General features: G+C 49.9%; 4 protein-coding genes across 5 annotated transcripts in view; 2 read left to right on the top strand and 2 right to left on the bottom strand.

Annotated features, from left to right (window-relative positions):
* The first annotated feature begins 92 nt into the window (after positions 1-92).
* Positions 93-6863, top strand: LOC120895858. Of its 2 annotated transcripts, XM_040299548.1 has the most exons (5): positions 93-657; positions 932-1511; positions 1812-2163; positions 2234-2360; positions 2431-6863. In XM_040299548.1, the coding sequence occupies exons 1-5, from the start codon at positions 532-534 to the stop codon at positions 6508-6510; spliced, it is 5265 nt and encodes a 1754-aa protein (XP_040155482.1). In that variant the 5' UTR covers positions 93-531; the 3' UTR covers positions 6511-6863. The 2 variants fall into 2 exon arrangements, with proteins under 2 accessions (XP_040155482.1, XP_040155481.1); XM_040299547.1 differs by having other exon boundaries at positions 932-2163.
* A 40-nt stretch (positions 6864-6903) lies between these two features.
* LOC120895860 lies at positions 6904-8908 on the bottom strand. The gene is made up of 4 exons (XM_040299549.1): positions 8629-8908; positions 7464-8534; positions 7189-7391; positions 6904-7123 (listed from the first exon to the last, which is right to left on the bottom strand). Exons 1-4 carry the CDS (start codon positions 8890-8892, stop codon positions 7057-7059), a joined length of 1605 nt encoding a protein of 534 aa, XP_040155483.1. The 5' UTR covers positions 8893-8908; the 3' UTR covers positions 6904-7056.
* Positions 8909-11921: 3013 nt separating this feature from the next.
* The window catches only part of LOC120893206 (pseudouridine-metabolizing bifunctional protein C1861.05), a 183843-nt gene continuing 177514 nt past the window's right edge, over positions 11922-18250 (top strand). The window contains exons 1-7 of the mRNA XM_040294960.1: positions 11922-12277; positions 15261-15366; positions 15513-15669; positions 16550-16915; positions 17364-17700; positions 17773-17912; positions 18152-18211. Of these exons, the coding sequence (XP_040150894.1) occupies positions 15281-15366; positions 15513-15669; positions 16550-16915; positions 17364-17700; positions 17773-17912; positions 18152-18211 (1146 nt within the window). The 5' untranslated portion in view covers positions 11922-12277; positions 15261-15280. The remainder of the gene's footprint in view (positions 12278-15260; positions 15367-15512; positions 15670-16549; positions 16916-17363; positions 17701-17772; positions 17913-18151; positions 18212-18250) is intronic.
* LOC120893207 (EF-hand domain-containing protein 1-like) lies at positions 11941-14793 on the bottom strand. The gene is made up of 3 exons (XM_040294961.1): positions 13931-14793; positions 13466-13650; positions 11941-13385 (listed from the first exon to the last, which is right to left on the bottom strand). The coding sequence occupies exons 1-3, from the start codon at positions 14677-14679 to the stop codon at positions 12295-12297; spliced, it is 2025 nt and encodes a 674-aa protein (XP_040150895.1). The 5' UTR covers positions 14680-14793; the 3' UTR covers positions 11941-12294.

Genomic DNA, 18250 nt, shown 5'->3' on the forward strand with positions numbered 1-18250 from the left:
CAACAAACTGAAACATTCCGTAGCTGTGCGAGACAAAATATTATTTCCATTTATTTTAAAACATATTTTCTTATTGAACTCTCAGTAAACGCTTAAAAATTCACACAAAAAAGGATTTTTCAGAGCAGCTATCAAAACAACATCCGAGCAAAAGAAAGTGAGTTGTGAGAAGTGTTTACCAGCGAACGAACGAGGTGCATAGTGTGGTCAACGTCAGGCGTGTGTACCTTCAAACAGCGTGCCGTTGCGTTCCAAACTGCGGGTACGAAAGCGGAGACAGAAAAAACCCAAAATATAAACACAAGGAACGCGTAAACATCAGTCGAGAGCCGCTACTACCACGAATCAACGCAAATAACGACACACAAAGCAACCCCCGGTAGAATGTGTGGTGTGTTTTCCCGGTAAAGAACGGTGAAGCATCGTGTTTGACCGTTGCCACATGCTTATCGCATTCGACCGATCGCAGGACGCGCAATTAGACGGGGACAGCTGCGTGCGTGCGTGCGTGAATGCATTCGCGAAAGCGTCATGTCCGTTGGAGTAACCGTGCACGATGTGGATCCGCTGTCGTCGGCAGGGGCCAATCCGCTGGCCGATCTCGAATCAGTGCGTAAGATCGCGAACGAGAAGCTGCGCATCCGTCGGCTAGTGCAGGTACGTGGGGCGGCGACGGTGTCGAAGGTAGAGGGGACGCCGTTTCCATTTGGTGCAGGCAAAGTGGCGCAAACGTTGACCTCGTTTTTAATGTTTGGGCACTATTTGGCTGGTGACGTAATTGCTGCGTGCGCTGGTCTGGTGTGAATTGTTGTGGTCACTTTTCTGGCGTTTAGGTTGGGTGGTAGGATTTCTCACATTTATCACAAATTAACACGGAGTTTTTTTTCCTTTCTTCCCTGACCCCTGCTGTTTGTCGCTGTGCCTTGTGCAGGTTCGCGAGCAATCCAAACAGCTGGCCGCAAAAGTGCGCCAAAACTATCAGCTGGCAAAGGAGAAAGAGCTGGCCAAAATTGAGCAAACGAAGCGGGACGAGGTAAATGCGTGGAAGCGGCAGCAAATACGCCACCTGCAGGATGAGTACGCGCGCAGCGTCTGTGAGGTTGGCGAGGCACACCGGGCAGCCGAAGCCGCGGAAGAGTGTGCGGTGTGGTTCGAGGAGAAGCGGGCCACCCAGCAGGCGGTTGCACTGCAGCGGGGCAAAGTGGCCGAAGCGAACGCTGCCCGGGAGCGGGAGCGCAAGGAGGCGGAGAAAACGGCAAAACAGCGGAAAAAGCCATACGTGCCGACGAAATCCATTGCCGTGCAGGCATCGATACCGGTCGGCGCACCGGAAGTGATGCAACCGAAACATGCCCCCCTGCCAGAGGACTGTGATACATCCAGCGAACCAACGCCCAGCCCGTACGAACAGTTTCGGGCACGAAGGAACCCTTCCGCGATGCAGGGGAAACCGCCACCACCAACGAGCCTGTCCGAATCGGAGGACGAGTCCGCTTTCTTTGCAGGGACAGGTACGGGCACACGGCAACTCGACAAAGAGAACATACCGCGAGCGGGGCACGAGTACAGTGCCACCGCGTTTACCTCACCGAGTGACTTACGATCGCACCAGGGACAACCTACCCGACGACTGCTGCAACCGTTCACGCAGATAACGGAGCTGATCCAGCAAAGACGGCAGCGTCAGCACATGCCAGCGCTGGACGTTACACGACAGCCGGTCGAGGGTGGTGCATACGGCTATGGCACCCAGAAAACGGTCCAGTTTGACGATCTGAGCGATAATACTCTTTCCTTTCCCACAAGCACAGTGCTCACCCATGATAACGATGCCGGTGGACCGTGCGAATCGCCGCGAAAAATGCCTCCCCGGAAGATGGTGACCGCGGCAAAGGGAGTGCAGCAAGTAGCCACTACCGTTGGAAGCAAGCGTGGCAAAGCGGTGCTACCGGCAATGTCGGGGAGTAGCAGCACCACCACCACCTCATCGAACGCTGCGTGTGCAAAGGTGCAATATTACGATTGTAATACAATGTACCGTCGGGAGTACGATCAGCCGGTGGGTTACGTGCAGCGCGAGGAACGCCGGCAGGACGATCCGACCGGAATGGAGGAAGCGAATCGATACGAACTGCTGCAGCAAGAGCTTGCCAAAGCGCGAAGGTGAGTAAAGTGAGCGGATTGTTCGAACTGTCTACGGAGTGCGACTACACATGTGCGTTGCCCTTTCCAGCAAACCGACGGTGGATCGTACCAAACCGGCCCTGGAAAAGCAGCAAACGCGCAAGGATTACGAGAAGCTGTCGAAAGAGTTGGACAATCTAACGCGCACGGAAAACCGGCTCAAAAGCCAAGCAGTTGTGAGTATTGGCGTGTGCGCGCATGGGAGTTTCTGGGTCGAATGTACTAAAATTTCCATCTTTATTTCAGCCCACTAAAAGCAACATACCGTCGGAAGCGACGCTCAAGCAAAGGGCCGAAACGCGCCAGCGCAAAGCGAACGAAGCGATTGAGCAGTTGCTGCAGCAGCGTGCCCTCGTAACGTGCCCGATCGTGCAGAGCCAGCCGGACGACGCTGCCCGCCGGCCAACCGTGCGGCCGTCCGTGGTGAACGTGGCGGAAACGAGGTACGGCAGCAGCGGGGCGAACCGCCAAGAACGGAAGGACATTTCCACCGACAGCTGTGCCTCGATCGTGCTGGACACGTTCGATCGCCCCGGCATACCGCTGCCCTCGGAAGCAGTCGGCGCCAGTGGGGTGGACAAAATAGCGAAGCTAAAGGAGCTGCTGGAGCAAATCAACGAGCAGCGCCGATTGCTGACGGAGGATATAGCACGCGAAAAGGCGAACGAAGCTATGAAATTGGCGAAGGATGGCGCAGCTGATTCGGAACCGGCCACAAAGCAGGAAATTGATCGGCTGGAGCGCATGAAACGGCGGCAGGAGGAATTGCTCGAACAGCAGCAGTTGCTGCATAAGCGGGAGCGCGAGGTGGAAGAGCTGGGCCGCCAGCTGGAAGAGAAAATGGCCCTGCTGCAGCGGAACAGGCAGAAGCAGAAAGGGGAGCAGACGTGTAAGAAGGAGGCAAAGAACAACAAGCCGAAGGCGAAGCAGCCGAAGACGGTGCACGTAGATACGAAGGGTGCAAAGGGAGCGATCGATGTGGAGGTCGTTGAACCGTCGTCTATCGCGAGCAGCAGCATCAGCAGCGAGGTGAGCAAGGACTCGTGTGAATCGGTCCAGGAGCGGAGAGCGGGTGATGCACCGGTCAAGATCATCATCACGGTGAACGAGAAAGCGACAGCAACGAAGCGGAAGAAAAAGGCTGCAACTGTGCAACAGAAAACATCACCGACAAAGGTAACACGAGAAGCTAAGGGATTGGAGAAAGTGCATCAACCCGCAGCAGCACCGGAAGCGAGTCAACCGATTATGAAGCCCTTGCCAACACGAAAAGACACGTTGCTGCAAAAGGTAGCCAACAGGGGTGGACCATCGACGCAAGTGGTCGACCTGTCGCCGGGCAGTTCCTCGACGACGTCTACAGTGTACAGGCCACTGCCACCCAAGATCGGTAGCTTGAAGATCCTGCAGAAGCACGGGCCGCCGGGTGAGAGCGAACCGGTCAAAGCAAACGTGCCAGTTGCCTCGAGCGGTACGGCCGGACCAAAGTATCAGCTGCAGAAGGGCGACGATCAACGCAGGCAAAACCTGCCAAGTGGGGCGAAAGCAGCGCAGCCAGCGGTCGGAGAAGCGAATCTAAATCCACACCTTATGAAGTACATTGTCCGCTTGCTCGGCATGTCGCGGCAATCGATCGACCAGCTAGGAGTTAGCACGACGAGCGTTTCCACGCCAAACGAGTCGGTCGTGAACGTAACCAGCAATGTTGGTGGTGGAAAGCAGGTGGCCACCCATCCCGCTTCGCCTATCGCCCCGAACGAGCAGGAAGTTGAGCGGATGCATCGGTTGAAGAAATTTATCGATGAAAACTACAACTTCCTGCAGGAGATCGATGAAACGCTGCGCCGATCGGACCAGTCCACGCTGGGCAGTAGTAGTGGGACGGTGGTGGATGGTGATAGTATGATTAATGACCAGCAGTCTTCGGCAGAGGCCGATATCAGTCGGGTGGAAGGGATCTGGATGGAGACGCTGCGACGCCGAGAGCGGCGGATGCACAAGCAGCAAAAGAAGGTCAGCGAGGTACCGTTGTCGAAGGCAAAGGCGAGTAGAAAGCAGCCAGAAGCTAGTCAGCACATTTCCTACGATGCGGCAAACAGGGAGACGTTGCAATCCGCTTCCCAATCGGCCGTCGCACCTGCACCACCAGTAGCAACGGCACCACCGGCAGCGCTACCACCATCTTCAGCACCAACGGTAAAGGAAGGCTCTTTGAAATCCATTCTGAAATCGCCCAAACGGGACACTCCACCAGCCAAGGTGGCCAAAATCATTACGCCCCAGGGCCACGTGGAGGTGATCAATCTGAGCGACCGGGAGGAGCAGGAAATTCTCGAACGATACTCCCAGCTGACGGAACGTTGTAGCCAGCGCATCACCGAGCTGTCGCAGATGATCAACCAGGTGCGGGAGGAGAAGCGGCGCCTGATCGAGGACAGTTTGTCGTCCCTGGAGCAGCAGGAATCGACCAAGTACATGGATTTACCGGCCGCGATCGGTGCGAGTGCTGCTGGGCAACCGTCGTTACCATCGCAGACGGAAAAGAGTACACCCCCGGCCGTTGCATTATCACCACCCGGTGCTCCGGCTGGTTCCAGCGCGGCACCGCTCGGCGGAACGGATGATCCGGTCAGCGAGGAGATTGATAACATAATCTCCTCCAAGCAGATTGGGCTCAGCAAGGACAGTGGTATTGCGATGTCGCGCCCACTAACTGCCTCGGACATACGGGAAAGTCCTTCCGAAGAGGGCAGCCAGGGCAAGGAGCCGCTTCCGTTCGAACCATTCCTGAAAGACATTCCAAAACCGACGGTAGCGGAGATGAGTGCACCACCACCGAAGGGGGGACAGTTGACAGTCGGTGTTGGGGCGCTGCGTCGTAACACGCCGCCCGTAGCGATAGCACGATTCAGCCCCCAGTTACCGGACGAACTGCCGATGCACGAACTGTCCACGATCCCGGAAGTCGACACGCCGGCAGTCGCCACGACGTCACGGGTGAACGATCTTTCGACGGTATCGGCTACGACGGCCGCCGACCATGCAGACGCTGCCGAACAGGTGCTGATAGAAGCGCGCAATCGACTGCTGTTTAACGAGGCGGCCACGGCCCCGGACATTGGGTACGATCGGTTCCCGAACTACGAGGAGTACGTGCGGAGTGCAACATCCGGCACGGGAACGGCATCGTTCGTACGCGTGGAGCTGGAGCAAACGACCGACACTAACGAGCGGTCCGAGCTGCGGCTTGACACGACGGAGGACCGGGTGAACGATCGGCTAGCGTACAGGAAGTTCCCCGGCACTGCACCGGCCTTTGACCTAACGGAGGATGGGGAAGCGACGCTACAGCCAGCATCCGGGGAGAGCACACACAAATCCGCTTCCGACACATCGCTGCCCGATGTGGTGGCCGAGTTGAGGAAGTGGAACATCATCGTAAAACCGTTTAACAATTCGCTCGACAACTCGAATCGATCGACACCGCTGTCGGAAGCGCAAGAACCAGCTAGAGCGATGGAGCAACGACAGCAGCAGCAACAACCCCCAGAAAAAGAACCTTCCGGACCGCGTCCCAAAACAGGACAGTCGCGCAGTGTTCCGCAAAAGGAAACAAGTTCGTTCCCGCTGCAGCAGTTGTCCGACTCGTTCCAACGAGATCTAGAGAACGTGGCCGGCCTACGGTGGGGCTCGTCGATGCTGAAGCGCACCCAGCAGGACCAACAGTCGAGCGACTCATCGCCGCTATCCTCGCTATCCGATGGGAAGAAGGTGATCGTCGGCCCCAATGATGATACCGTCGCGAACGATGCCGACGGCGCTGCCCTGGGGAAACCACTCAATCTGGCGGAATTTGTAATGCGCGAGCTGATGGTGCGCTCCCAGTCCGAGCTACAGTCGCTCTCGTCCGTATCGTCCAGCTCGCAGGGTGGTTCGCACAGTACGCTCTTACGGTCGCTGCTGAATCTGAGCCGGCTGAACGAAAGCAATTCCCGCTCGAGCCCGATCCGGGAGGAGCTGCTGATGCATACGCCTACGGAGGGCAAAAGCATACAGCGCACGTCCACCCCGGTTGCCAGCAAATCGACCGCCAGTGGAAGTAGCCTCCGGGTGGGAGGCGATGGCGGTAACACTGACCCGCTGGCTACGAACCGTACCGAGACGGGGCTGTTTTCGGGCGAATCGCGACTATCGTCCGTACACTGGAGCTCGTCGTCCGGCAACTCGTCGGACAGGCAGGAACCGTCACCGCAACAAGGGCGGCTCACTGTACCAGCCGTTCGGCTGGAAAGGCAACCGTCCACGTCGAGGGGGGAGAGCGCATAGGAACTCGAATGTTGTGCCCAGTGCAGGAGCGGATGTGCCTTTCTTGACATGTTTTTAAAATTGATGCAGTAGTTTAAATTGTTTAATTGGTGTAACTATTTTTTTTTTAATCTAAAGTGCTGTTATATGAAAGCGCCAAGCAGAACTGTTACTGATTGATGTACACTAGCGTAGCTCAATGTTTTTAATTATTTATAGTGCTTCGACTCAATTTGTTATTGTTAATAAGCTCTTTCTTTACTTTTTTCTACATATTATTACACTTGACGCATGATTTAGAAAGATAAGAATTGTACGAAAGACGTTGTGAGAAAATGAGATGATTTGTAGAATAAACAATAGGACGTACACTAATAGCGCAATGCATATTTCAAATCTATGTTTGACTAAATATTGAATTGAGCATTTTTATTGTTATTTATTAATGGACCGTTTTGCTTATATTTTTCGTTTCGAAGCCATATTTCAAAAATTACGTACTTCAGGACAAGGGGAACAAGGAATGCGTTGTAGTAAACCGTCTCTTATCACTGAAGGAGTGCACCTTCAGAATTCCATCGCTACCGAGTAGATGATGAATGTTCCACCATAAGTCCCGGTGATCAGCCATTTTCTGTTGGATCACAGTAATTATTATCTTGCAGTAAGATGATGCCAAGTAACACAAGCCTCTCTTACCCATTGGCGGACATTTTGATAAGATTTGGGGAGCCTTTCAACGGTACGGATGGTTCCACCGTGTCCACCTTGCCACTGCCGATACGGTACAGCTCTAGCAGCCCGCTTCCGGTTGGAGAAAAGATGTAATCCGTATCACTCGTGCAGACAATGCGCGTTTTGAAGGGGAGTGGCATTTTTATGATGAGTGTTGGAGTGGAGTTCTGAAAACAGTAGCTTTGTAACTCAACCCTCAGAAATGCTCCCCGATTCCCCGCACCCCATTCAACACTTACGATACTATCGGTGATGTCATGGAACAACACCTCGCCGGTCAGATCGCAGCTAATGAGCAGCTCCTGGCGACGGTTTTCAATCTTCTGCAAACTAGTTACGCTAAACGAGTGACACTTCAGCTCAATCGTGCCCGGCGAGAAGAAGTTTCCCTTGCCAGCGGAAGTGCTCGAAGCAGCGGGCGTGGAATTGACCACAGTGCGCTCGGCGGAAGTAGCTGTACCACCCAGCGGAATTAACTGCGTGGTAGAGCAGAGCAGCAACGATCCATCATCACATCCCACCACGAACTCCGTGTTGGAGGTGGCCAGTATCTGCGTCAAAATGAGTGCCCGACCGTTAGCGGACGGCGCACTGAGCTTGAAGATTTTATCCTTCACGATCGTTTTCCCAACGCGCCACAGTATCACGGTACCGTCCGTGTGGGCCGTAAGCAGCGCGTAGTCCGATTTGGACATCACGTTGTAGCGTGCCCATGCCATATCCACCACCTTACCGCAGTCGGTCGTTTCTGAGTGTAGCTCGGCGAAGGAGTTCCGCTCCACCTTCAGGTTCAGCTCGTAGTGCCAGATGTACACGTCCCCGGACACGGTCCCACCCGCAAACATGTCCCGATTGAAGGGGTTCGTTTCGAGCGACTCGATGCACGCTTTCACCGGACTGCTGCTCAGCTCGACCCACTGTACGGAGGCACCGTAGCGGTCTCGCTTCGGGCAGAACACGGTAACGGTTGAGCTGACATGGTCGCACCATGCTGCGTGGTTTGGGCTGCCGGCGACCACCAACAGCGGAGCGTCCCGCGTCAGTATGGACAGCCATGCGGCAGCACCGACGTAGAATGGTCGATCGACCGCGTGATCCGGATTTAGGCCACGAAGCGTCAGCTCCTGATGGCGACACACTCGGTACCGCTCGGAAGCATCGTACAGATTATCATTGCAATCAAACATCGGGGTCATACCGTGGGACAGCTCCTCCTCCACGATGGGCTGTACCTTGCGGATGAAGGAGACCAGCTTGGAGTCATCGTAGGTTGCAAACTTTTTGCTCCGCGGGGCACTGACCGTTTGAGTCTGCAGAAGAAGATATGGAAGAATGGTAAGGTGTCAGCTATCGGACACGGCATTGCGATTCATTTGCACGTTTTTTTGCACGGTCGATACTTGCAGCAATTTCTTTCCGTTCCTTCGGTTCCGTTGTACCATCGGTGGAGGTTGGAAATGGCCGAGGATCTACCCCGATGTCATGTTTGGGACGAACTTGGGGCGTATCTTCACTGTGTGTGGATTCAAATCCAATTGAAGGATTGGATTTTAGTGTAAATTTAGTGTGCTCCGGATCCATACCGACTGAAAGCTGCGGAGAATGGTTTGTGTTTTGATAATAACAATTTTGTAGGTCAAACTCTCGACACCGGTTTGTTGTGACCATGCTTTCCGGTTGCTATGGTAACGACAAGCGGCGCCATAACCGTTGCAATCAGCGACCTCTGTTGTATTGAATAAAGTGCTGATTTTGTTCACGAAGTAAACGCTTTCCAATTGAATGCTGCAAAATTTTATTTCATAATTCTCAGAACAAGAAAGCAAAACCATCCAAACACACTACAGGCCACATCGCGCAAAACGTTTGTTACTATTCAAATAAAACCGCCATAAAATGGTCACCCTGTGCGATTCGAATGACATTTCGTTGACAGCTGTGCTCAGAGTGACCAGAAATACCGATTTATCTGTATTCCTACCGATTTTTTATATGCCTACCGATTCACAGATGACCGCCCTAAAACTACCGATTTTCCATTTATCCTACCGAAAATCACAAATATTTTATTTTTCAGTCGTTTAAGCTTAATCTGTGGCGCTTGGAATACTGTTTCAAGGATCGCTATCCTCATTTGTTACGTATCGCGCTGATGCACGTTTGTTTGCCTGCAACTTGAAAAATGCTACATGCGTTTGGAATTAAAAATTTTATCCGTTAAAATTTAATGTTCATAATAAGTAGAAAATGTCAGTTGTGTGAATTCCGAGAATTGCTCGTCAAAGAAAATCATTTAAATTTGAATTTTAATCTCGCTGTCGGCGGTTAAAGCTTACCCGACCGACAAAGAGAATGAAATTTTCAGGCGAGGGGTAGGTAGAAACACATGGTGGGGGTCCGGCTCAAGATCGGATCCGACCCAAGCGCCACAGATTATGTTTAAACGACTGGAAAATTGAATATCCATAGAAAAAAATGAAAGCTCCACAGCTTCATTGGTTTGATCAATAGATGGCGTATTACAACTCATCATTTTATTGCTATCCTTTTCTTGCAATGTGTTTCGACAAGTTTCATCTTATCATGACCTATATAGCCTTCTAACTTTCTGAGCAAAAATCTATATGAATGGTCGGTGTAGTCGTACCCAAGTAGCGTAAACTCTATTTGATTATTAACAGTTTTTTAAAGCCTTTAATAATCAAATAGAGTTTCATGACATTTCCCAGCGTTACATCATAACGACGTGTTCCGTTACACTCGTTTTTTTCGATTCGGGTTAATATAACACACAGTGTTTTTCAAATTTTATCTACACCATTTCCAATTTATTCAATATTCGGAAAATCATTTTTCATTCTTATTTATGTAATAATATGTATTTATTTTTACACCAAACTATTTTTTTATTAACTGTTTGAAAACTATGTGTTTTTTTTTATTCCTTTATTTGTATCTACGGTGATAATAAAAAAAGAATTTAAAAATAATAAAAAAAAAATAATATTTTCAAATAATACATGTAAAGAGTTTGATAAAGGGTATGCAATATTTGCAAATGAGAAAATTTTTCAAAAACATGTATATTTTCTTGGGCAAAATAATATGCTCTTGATGACGATAATTTTTGAGACATACTGTACAAGGTCACGTACATGGCGCCTCCATTTCGTATGTCAAAAAGTTCGTCAAGCTTCTTGTGTGTAGCTTGTGTGTAGATGGCAACAAAACCAAGCGTCTGCGACAATTTCTATCAGCTATTGTCTAATTTGTGTGTCATCATGATTTTATAACAGGTCAGTGTATCGATATTACCATTATCTTCACATGAGCTACATAAGTTTTATATTCTGCAGCATATTTGATTTGGATAGCGTTTGGACATCATGTTTTTCGGCCACGGCTGCAGCTGACCTCCATGCTGATATAATGGAAGAAACCCATGGAATGAAAGAAACTTATGTGATACAGTGACAATATGCAGTGACAAAACGATGAAATGTCGAATAAAAGTATTTGTGGTGAATTTATGCATTTATTCCATGAAATATTAACACCTTCTGTTGTAACTTAACGAAGATCTAGAAAATACATATAGAATGAGACAGAGCAATACAGCCATCTCTGTCGATTTGTTCGTTGAGTTTGACATTTTTCGTTAAAAATACCGGCAAAATTTTAATTTTTAACGAAGCATTGACGAAGCCAGGAAAGCGTTATGCAGTGTTTTAAGCCCTCAAATTACTGCTTTATGGAAAGCTAAAAGTAATACTTTTAGGCATACTTATAACGGTTTCTTAACAGGATTGTGCTACTTGGGTATCGCCGTTCTTGTTCTAGCGATGCATAACTTCAATGTGAAACCATACAACAGTACAGAGGAAATGAGAAAGCTCTCCTCCAAGCGATGAAGATCCTCAACTGGTTGGGGTATCCCACCAACAGAGAGCCCCCCCCAGCTTTTTCGCTATTTTTAGAATGCATGAGTCGTTTGCCGTCTGCTAAACGAAGTCTTTCTATATTCCGTTTAGGTAGAGAACTTGAGTCGTTTAGAAGCCGTTTAGTGGTCGTTTAGTGGATTTGTGGCACTTGGGATGTCAATATCCTTACAGTAGGTGGTCATAAAGATGAGGGTGTATTTTTGGTCAAAGAAACGAAGGTTAAATGGTTGCGTTCTCAATAATGCTTCTGCCGAAATCTGCCAATATAATCTGGCCACACTGGCCCGCAGGGCAAAAGCTCGCTCGAAAGGTCAAAGACCGTCGCCAAACGTCAAAAACGACCGTCGCCAGCGCCTCGAAATCGTTGCGAGTTTCGCTCGCTGGCGACGTCGGTTTGCAGTACATGCGACGCCGGTTTTGACGTTTTGCGACGGTTTTGCGACGGTGGCTGCCAAAAAGCTCGCCTTGACCTGTGGGCAAAGTGACCAGAAATACCGATGTATATATATCTAGGGCTTGAAGGAAAAAATCTCAATTTTTTTAATCATGGAACTATAAAACTCAGCCAAACTATCAAATCAATCTAAATAATCCAGCGAAAATCAAATGACAGCACGTACGATAAAATCGTATCCGATGGAGCACTTCAGCGGCCCTAAGCGTTCGCGTGGAGCCCCGAGAAAAAGAACTTGCCACCACTGAGAAGAAAATGTGCATCTTAGTCCTTCTTTGGCTTTGAATTCCTAGTACAATGTTCCTAGTGAAAGGATGCATATTCTCGTGAGATGGAACTTTTATTTTACGCATTAGCACTCTCTCCCCCCTGAGTTTCGAATTTTAACCTACCGAAAACTACAGATAAAATATTGGTGCTCCTACCGAAAACCGCCAAAATAATCTGGCCACATTGGCTGTGCTCGATGCCGGCTCAGAAGGTAAACAAAAAGTGTACGTGAACAGCTGACGAGCAGCCGCGTGTGCGCGTTTCGGAGTGTGTATTTGTGTGCGTGCGTGCGTGTGTCTTTTATGTGTGTGTAGTGCAGTGTTGTGTATGTGTGTTTAGAATCCTTTTGAAAATCCTTCACGTGCACGGCAAGTTCAAACGACGAAAGGTAATCGTCTCTCCGTCTCAACAGTCGTCTTGAAAATGGACCGACTTTGAGCCCTTCTTGGGCGAGCCTTGTCGTGAGGATGTCGGATCTTCCGGCACGTTGTAGGCCTGTATGGCAAGCTCGTCCGGCTCGTTGGTGTGGTACGCTTTCCGCAGCTCTTCGTCGGGAATGATCGGATGGGGGCAGGGATGTTCCGGCGGTTCGGCAAAGGGAGCTGATTGCGCATCTCCGTAAGGTACCGGTGAAGCGCGCGGTGAAGCGATCGGCGCAGGCGAAGGACCGTTCGAGTCACCGATCTGAAATCCGGCCAGCCGTTTCTGCACCTCGCCCTGTTCCGATGGGCCGTCTTTTTGCTCCAGCTTCTGGTACTCCTCTTCGGTCGCCCGTCGCAGATCGTCCTTGAGATGGCCTTCGGCCAGCAGAAAGTTACGCACACTGTCGATAGCGATCGGGGAGAATATTTCCGGGTACGCCTGCATGTACCGATACACGTACAGGTCGGCACTGACGATTTTAAAGCGATGTGCAAACACCACCACCGTCGCCCCGATGTGCAGGTCCTTGGCCGTGTAGTACTCCGGCTCGTCAGGATTGCATCCGGGAAGCCACACCTTGCGAGGGGACAGAAACCGTCCCCCCCGAATGCCTGAATTATCGACGGACGATTCCATGATGGTGATCGTCCCGTCCGCAAGCGACAGGCTGAGGACGAACTTGCGTATCTTATCCTCCGGGTGGGCAGTATCTAGCACACAGCCGTACCGGAGGAATTTGTTCACATTCACCAGGTACGTGATGACGTCCTTCTTCGGACTTTTCGGCACGAGGCTGTGGTAGGAGGCTAGCGAATCCTCGGGTGTACCGAGCCCAAGATAGCTCGGCACCTCCAGCCGTGGCGCACGCTTGGGCGAGCTGTCCAGCCGTACCCGGTCCGGCTGGGTCAGCTTGAGAGCTTTTTCGTAGTAGCAGCGCGTGAAACCGTCACAGTCGAGTAGTAGAAATTTGCGGCCGTAGACGAAAATGGTTGTTCCGACAATAAAATCCTTCGGCGAATAGTACTCCGACACTTCGGCATCACTTTTCTCCAGGAAAATGGAAGGGTGAGAAACTGTGGAGTTTGGAGCAGGAGCGACAAAGGCGTAAGGACAAAATGGGGTCAAATGTTGCTCGATACATTGTGTACAATACCTGGATTTTCTTTCCAATTTTTCGGGAGTTTTTGCTTGCGCAGCAACATTGGGAAGTAATCGCGCCCTTCTTGGTTCTCCTTCAGCTCTTTGATGGAGACAGTATCATCTTCTAGGTAGTAGAACAGCTTGTACGTCATCAGTTCGCCTCCTTCACGGTCCCGCTCATCCAATACACAATCGAAGCTGTGAAAAAGTGATGAATTTAATGCGAATATTGCACGTATGGTAATATCGCAACAAGTAGGACAAAGATTGGATTTGTGAATTTCAGAATTCTGTCGAATAAATTCATTCGATTGTAGAAAAAATGCATTGAAAGTATCATACCGATACGGTGGAATGTTAAATCCGATTATACATCTTGCCAACACATTGCAATCATTCCAAGTGCAAACATCCCATCGTACATCAGTACTGCTGCTGATAAGATAACCCACGTGTAACGACCCACACGAGTACTTACTGCAAAACCTTTCCCTGATATTCGAGATACTTTCGCAACTTATCGTCCGGCACGGGGTACATTTTGTGATGCCGGAACGTTTGCCGCTGGCTGATGGAGCGCTCGTTCATGGCCGGATCCGGTGGCAGCAGCTCGATCTCGTTCAGCTCGATACCGTTGCTCAGCAGGAATTCCTTCGTGTACGCATCGCAATCGGTGATGTGGAACACGTACCCATGCATCTCCACGTCGATGCCGATGTTCAAATCCTTCCAGTGGTAAAACTCTTCCCGGTCGGCATTTTTCAGCTTGCGGCCCCGCCGTACCAGCCGGCCCTGGGGATAGCCACAGTTTTCGATCGTCGGCTCCAGCACGGTCATCGTGTCGTCCTCGAGAAAGTAGAGTATGTGCACGTACCGGATGCGGAACGTTTCGGTGGCCGACTCCGGCACTGCCTGGCGGAAGAACGCATTGAACTTGAGCGTCTTCTGATCGTACAGCACAAAGTGGGGCCGGTACGGTTTCACTGGCAGATGGCGAACCCGACCGTACGTCAGGATCGGGTCGTACAGCACCGTATCGTTGCCGCCGCCGTTCGGCTCCGGACAGAACTGGATTGAATCCTCGTTCAGCCGCTCGCCCCCGAGACCACACTCCGGGCGGACCGGAATCGGGTAGCCATTGACGTACTTGAAGCTTTGCGGTACGTGATGCTTTTGGCGCATACGGTTGGCAAAATCGTTCCCCGGCAACTTTGGCAAACCCTCCATTACGGTGCCTTTACTTTAGAATTGTTTGAGCCGAACGGATTTTTTCTTGTAACGAGTATAAGATTAGAAAAATAAAATGCGTAATTCTAAAAAAATCCAACTGATCTACCGACTGCGACCCTGCGAACTGTGTGTATTTTGTAGAGGGTTGCTTTTTTTCATCGAAAAACAAATAACAACGAGCGGCCGTTTCCATGCGAAGCTGCTGCCATCGTTACGATCGAAGAAATCAGTGCCATTGGTAGCAAGGGCGCATGCTCATATTGCCACACCTGTTGCGCTTTTATTTGCGGGTGAAAAAAGGTACCGACTGTTATGGAACTGAAGTAGACAGAGTGTTTATCGTTAGAAAGTAGAAATGTTGTAAATTTGTTGATTTTTTTTAACAATTTTTTCAACTACACGAAGAAATGCGACATTTTTCTTTTAAATTTTTAATATCTCCGTTTTTGGAAATTTGTAGTACGTTGTATTTTTTTCATTGTTTATAATATTTATTTTTACAAATTATACAAGTTTGTAATTCTTACTGTTAGAATAATCCTACCTTTACTTACTTCTTTGGTTTACAAATTCTGTAGCTTAATTATCAGCCGGCAAAATGTTACGCGTAGCAGCAGCTGCTTTGCTTCGTTCATCCCGAGGGTACTGTACAAGCAAACACGGTACAACCCAGGGCCGTATTAGGTAAAATACAAGTAAAAATAGCACCACCAAATAAATATACTAAACGCCGTTCCCTTTTTCTTTCTCTATATCTCTCTCTCCCTCTCTATCTCTCTCTCTGTCATTCTTCCCATTCGGACGACCGGAAATGGTGCAAACGAAAACAGTCCGTCCCTGATCGACATCGCACCGGAAGTACGTGATGCCCTCCGGCACACGCCACAGTCGGTAGTGGCATTAGAATCAACCATCATTACCCACGGAATGCCGTATCCGCACAATCTCGACACGGCACTAGAGGTGGAGCAAATCGTGAGACAGCAGGTGGGTGACAACACTTTAGAAGGGGTAGGAGGAAGGGGTGGGCAAGCGGAGCGGTAATACATAAACTGTGGCCTTGCGTTGGAACTGCAGCAATTAGCACATCTCCCTGGTGGGCTAGCGTCCTTTCAACCGCAAACGCAAGCGTACGCTACTGTTGTTAGCGTATTATGTTTTTTTTTTTACATTAAAGCCAGCAAAAGATGGTATCAGTAGCGTTGCTTTCAGGCAGCTCGTTCTCATTCTCGTTCGGAGGACAATTTAGGTAGTCTGTGGTGCTTGGAACCCGATGGGGACCTGTTTAAACGGAGGATGGCGTTCGACTGCAATTTCGGTTACTAACTGAGTTTTAACTACTAACAAAACCGCAAACCGCACCGACCCCATCACCACCACCACTATCCGCAATGCACCGGAGTGTGAGGGGGATGGTAGCACTCGGTGCGGTGGCCGCACTCGGGGAATTCACAGCTGGTGGATGAAAAGGTTCCCGTGCACTAAGAACCGACCTCAATGTCAAGCACAGCAGGAAGGACAGGGATTTTGGGCAGTCGGTGCATTTGCTGCTTCCAAACCACAGGATTCAATTAAAAGCAAATTTCAGCTACACGGGATGCACCGGTTTCGTCGGGTCGGGTTAGTTCACCACCGGAAGGAAGGTGAATTGCAGCGTATAAAAAATGAAGAAAAGAAAAAAAACGCAAAATGTCTGAGTTACGTGTGCTGGCTAAGATTTTAGTACACCATAGCAGCAGCCACTGCAAGCTTCAGGATTAACTTTGACCGACTTTAACAACCTTCCACATAATGCTTGGCCTTAGCGTTCCAATGCCCCTTACGTGGCAGCGTCAGCTTTGCTAAATGTAACGTTCACTATTCGCAGGGTGCAGTTCCCGCCACGATAGCGATTGTGGGCGGACGCATAAAGGTGGGCCTGGCGGTGGAGCAGCTGCGGTTGCTGGCTCGAGCCGATAGTGGCACACAAGCGGTGAAAACGTCCCGCCGGGATATGGCGTTTGTGATGGCGACCGGGCGCAACGGTGGCACGACGGTGGCGGGCACACTGCTCGTTGCCGATGCCGTCGGCATACGGATCTTTGCGACCGGTGGCATCGGCGGTGTGCATCGCGAAGGTGAGCGCACGATGGACGTGTCGGCGGACCTGATCGAGCTGGGCCGCTGCCCGGTGGCGGTCGTATCGAGCGGCGTTAAGTCAATCCTGGACATACCGAGAACGCTGGAATATCTGGTGAGTAGCTGGGCCTCCGGTTATAATACGGTGGTCTACGGGAAGATTCAGGCTAAGCAGTGCAGTGCAAATGATTTATCGCTACGGTTTGCTGCCGTGCACACAGCACCAAAGCTATCCCCGGGGACTATTTAACGTCATTTTACTCGTGAAGCGCTGGTAGGATGTGGTCCGCCCGGGATGGGATGCAGAATTATAAATCTTCTTCAGAGCGGTTTCGATGAGCAGACTATTATAGTAATTGATAATTCGAGATTTATTACACTACCCAGCTCCCGTAGCAATGGGCTGCATGGTTGCGATATTTAGAGTGCAGATTCATTAAAATCATATCATTCTATGCTTTTCCTTCGTGCAGTTTGTTCGGGGAATGAAATAACATTCTTTCATACGGCGTTATACTTTTCCATGGATTTTAATTCGTCCATCCACCATTATCCTATTCCAGGAAACTCAAGGCGTATGCGTTACCACCTACGGTAGTGAGGACTGTGAATTTCCTGCCTTCTACACACGCTCCAGTGGTTCTAAGGCGACCTACAATCTAACGAACGCAACCGACGCTGCCAAGATGGTGCACATGAACCGGGCGCTTGGGCTGCGGTCGGGAATTGTCATCGGTGTACCGATACCGGAACGGTACGCGATGGATGCCACCGAGATGAATGCTGTGATCGCGCAAGCCCTCGGCGATGCGGAACGTAAAGGGATATACGGCAAGGAAGTAACACCGTTCATACTTTCCGCCGTTTCGCAATTAACGCGTGGGAAAAGTCTCGAGTCTAGTAAGATTATACCATGCGGTTCCATTAGGTGGGTTTATGCGAAATTGTTTGTTCTTGTTTTTTTGCTTTCAGATATGGCTTTGATAAAAAATAATGCCCGCGTTGCTGCGGAGATTGCGGCAGAGCTAGCACGCATTGAAAATGGTTCTTCAACTCCGGCCAAGCAAAGCAACAATGCTAAAGTGGATAAGGCTAACGGCGCTGGCGCTCCGGTTAGTTAAGCTATGCGTTTTAAGACTCATATTCCACAAAAAATGCAAAACAAAATAAAATAAAGCAAGAGCTATGGAGGGTTCGTTCATAATCATATCGCTTGTTGCATTCTAGATGCACGTTACGCTACTCGAAAGAACTTACCTATAGTTGCTGCAGTGAGATAGACAAGAAACAGCAAGAATGTGGTTAAATAAATGAACGGAATTTTAATAATTATTTATTCTCTTCTTTTAAGCTTATCATCGGCGGTTCCGTAATTGACATTTGTATCAGCGTTCTGGAGGACGACATAAAGGTATGTAGCTGTGTGTATGTTTTTTTTTTTAATTTCATT

This window comes from Anopheles arabiensis, chromosome 2 (assembly GCF_016920715.1).
Source record: "Anopheles arabiensis isolate DONGOLA chromosome 2, AaraD3, whole genome shotgun sequence".
Classification (NCBI taxonomy): domain Eukaryota; kingdom Metazoa; phylum Arthropoda; class Insecta; order Diptera; family Culicidae; genus Anopheles; species Anopheles arabiensis.

Bases quoted from the DNA above. Each gene is read 5' to 3' on its own strand.
- LOC120895858 (XM_040299547.1), top strand. From the start codon at position 532: ATGTCCGTTGGAGTAACCGTGCACGATGTGGATCCGCTGTCGTCGGCA. The intron at 658-931 runs GTACGTGGGGCG...TGCCTTGTGCAG, and splicing joins GCATCCGTCGGCTAGTGCAG to GTTCGCGAGCAATCCAAACA. The intron at 2,361-2,430 runs GTGAGTATTGGC...TCTTTATTTCAG, and splicing joins GGCTCAAAAGCCAAGCAGTT to CCCACTAAAAGCAACATACC.
- LOC120895860 (XM_040299549.1), bottom strand. From the start codon at position 8,892: ATGGTCACAACAAACCGGTGTCGAGAGTTTGACCTACAAAATTGTTAT. The intron at 7,392-7,463 runs GTAAGTGTTGAA...TACTGTTTTCAG, and splicing joins ATGACATCACCGATAGTATC to AACTCCACTCCAACACTCAT. The intron at 7,124-7,188 runs GTAAGAGAGGCT...GTGATCCAACAG, and splicing joins ATCAAAATGTCCGCCAATGG to AAAATGGCTGATCACCGGGA.
- LOC120893207 (XM_040294961.1), bottom strand. From the start codon at position 14,679: ATGGAGGGTTTGCCAAAGTTGCCGGGGAACGATTTTGCCAACCGTATG. The intron at 13,651-13,930 runs GTAAGTACTCGT...ACTTTTTCACAG, and splicing joins TATCAGGGAAAGGTTTTGCA to CTTCGATTGTGTATTGGATG. The intron at 13,386-13,465 runs GTATTGTACACA...CAAACTCCACAG, and splicing joins AAATTGGAAAGAAAATCCAG to TTTCTCACCCTTCCATTTTC.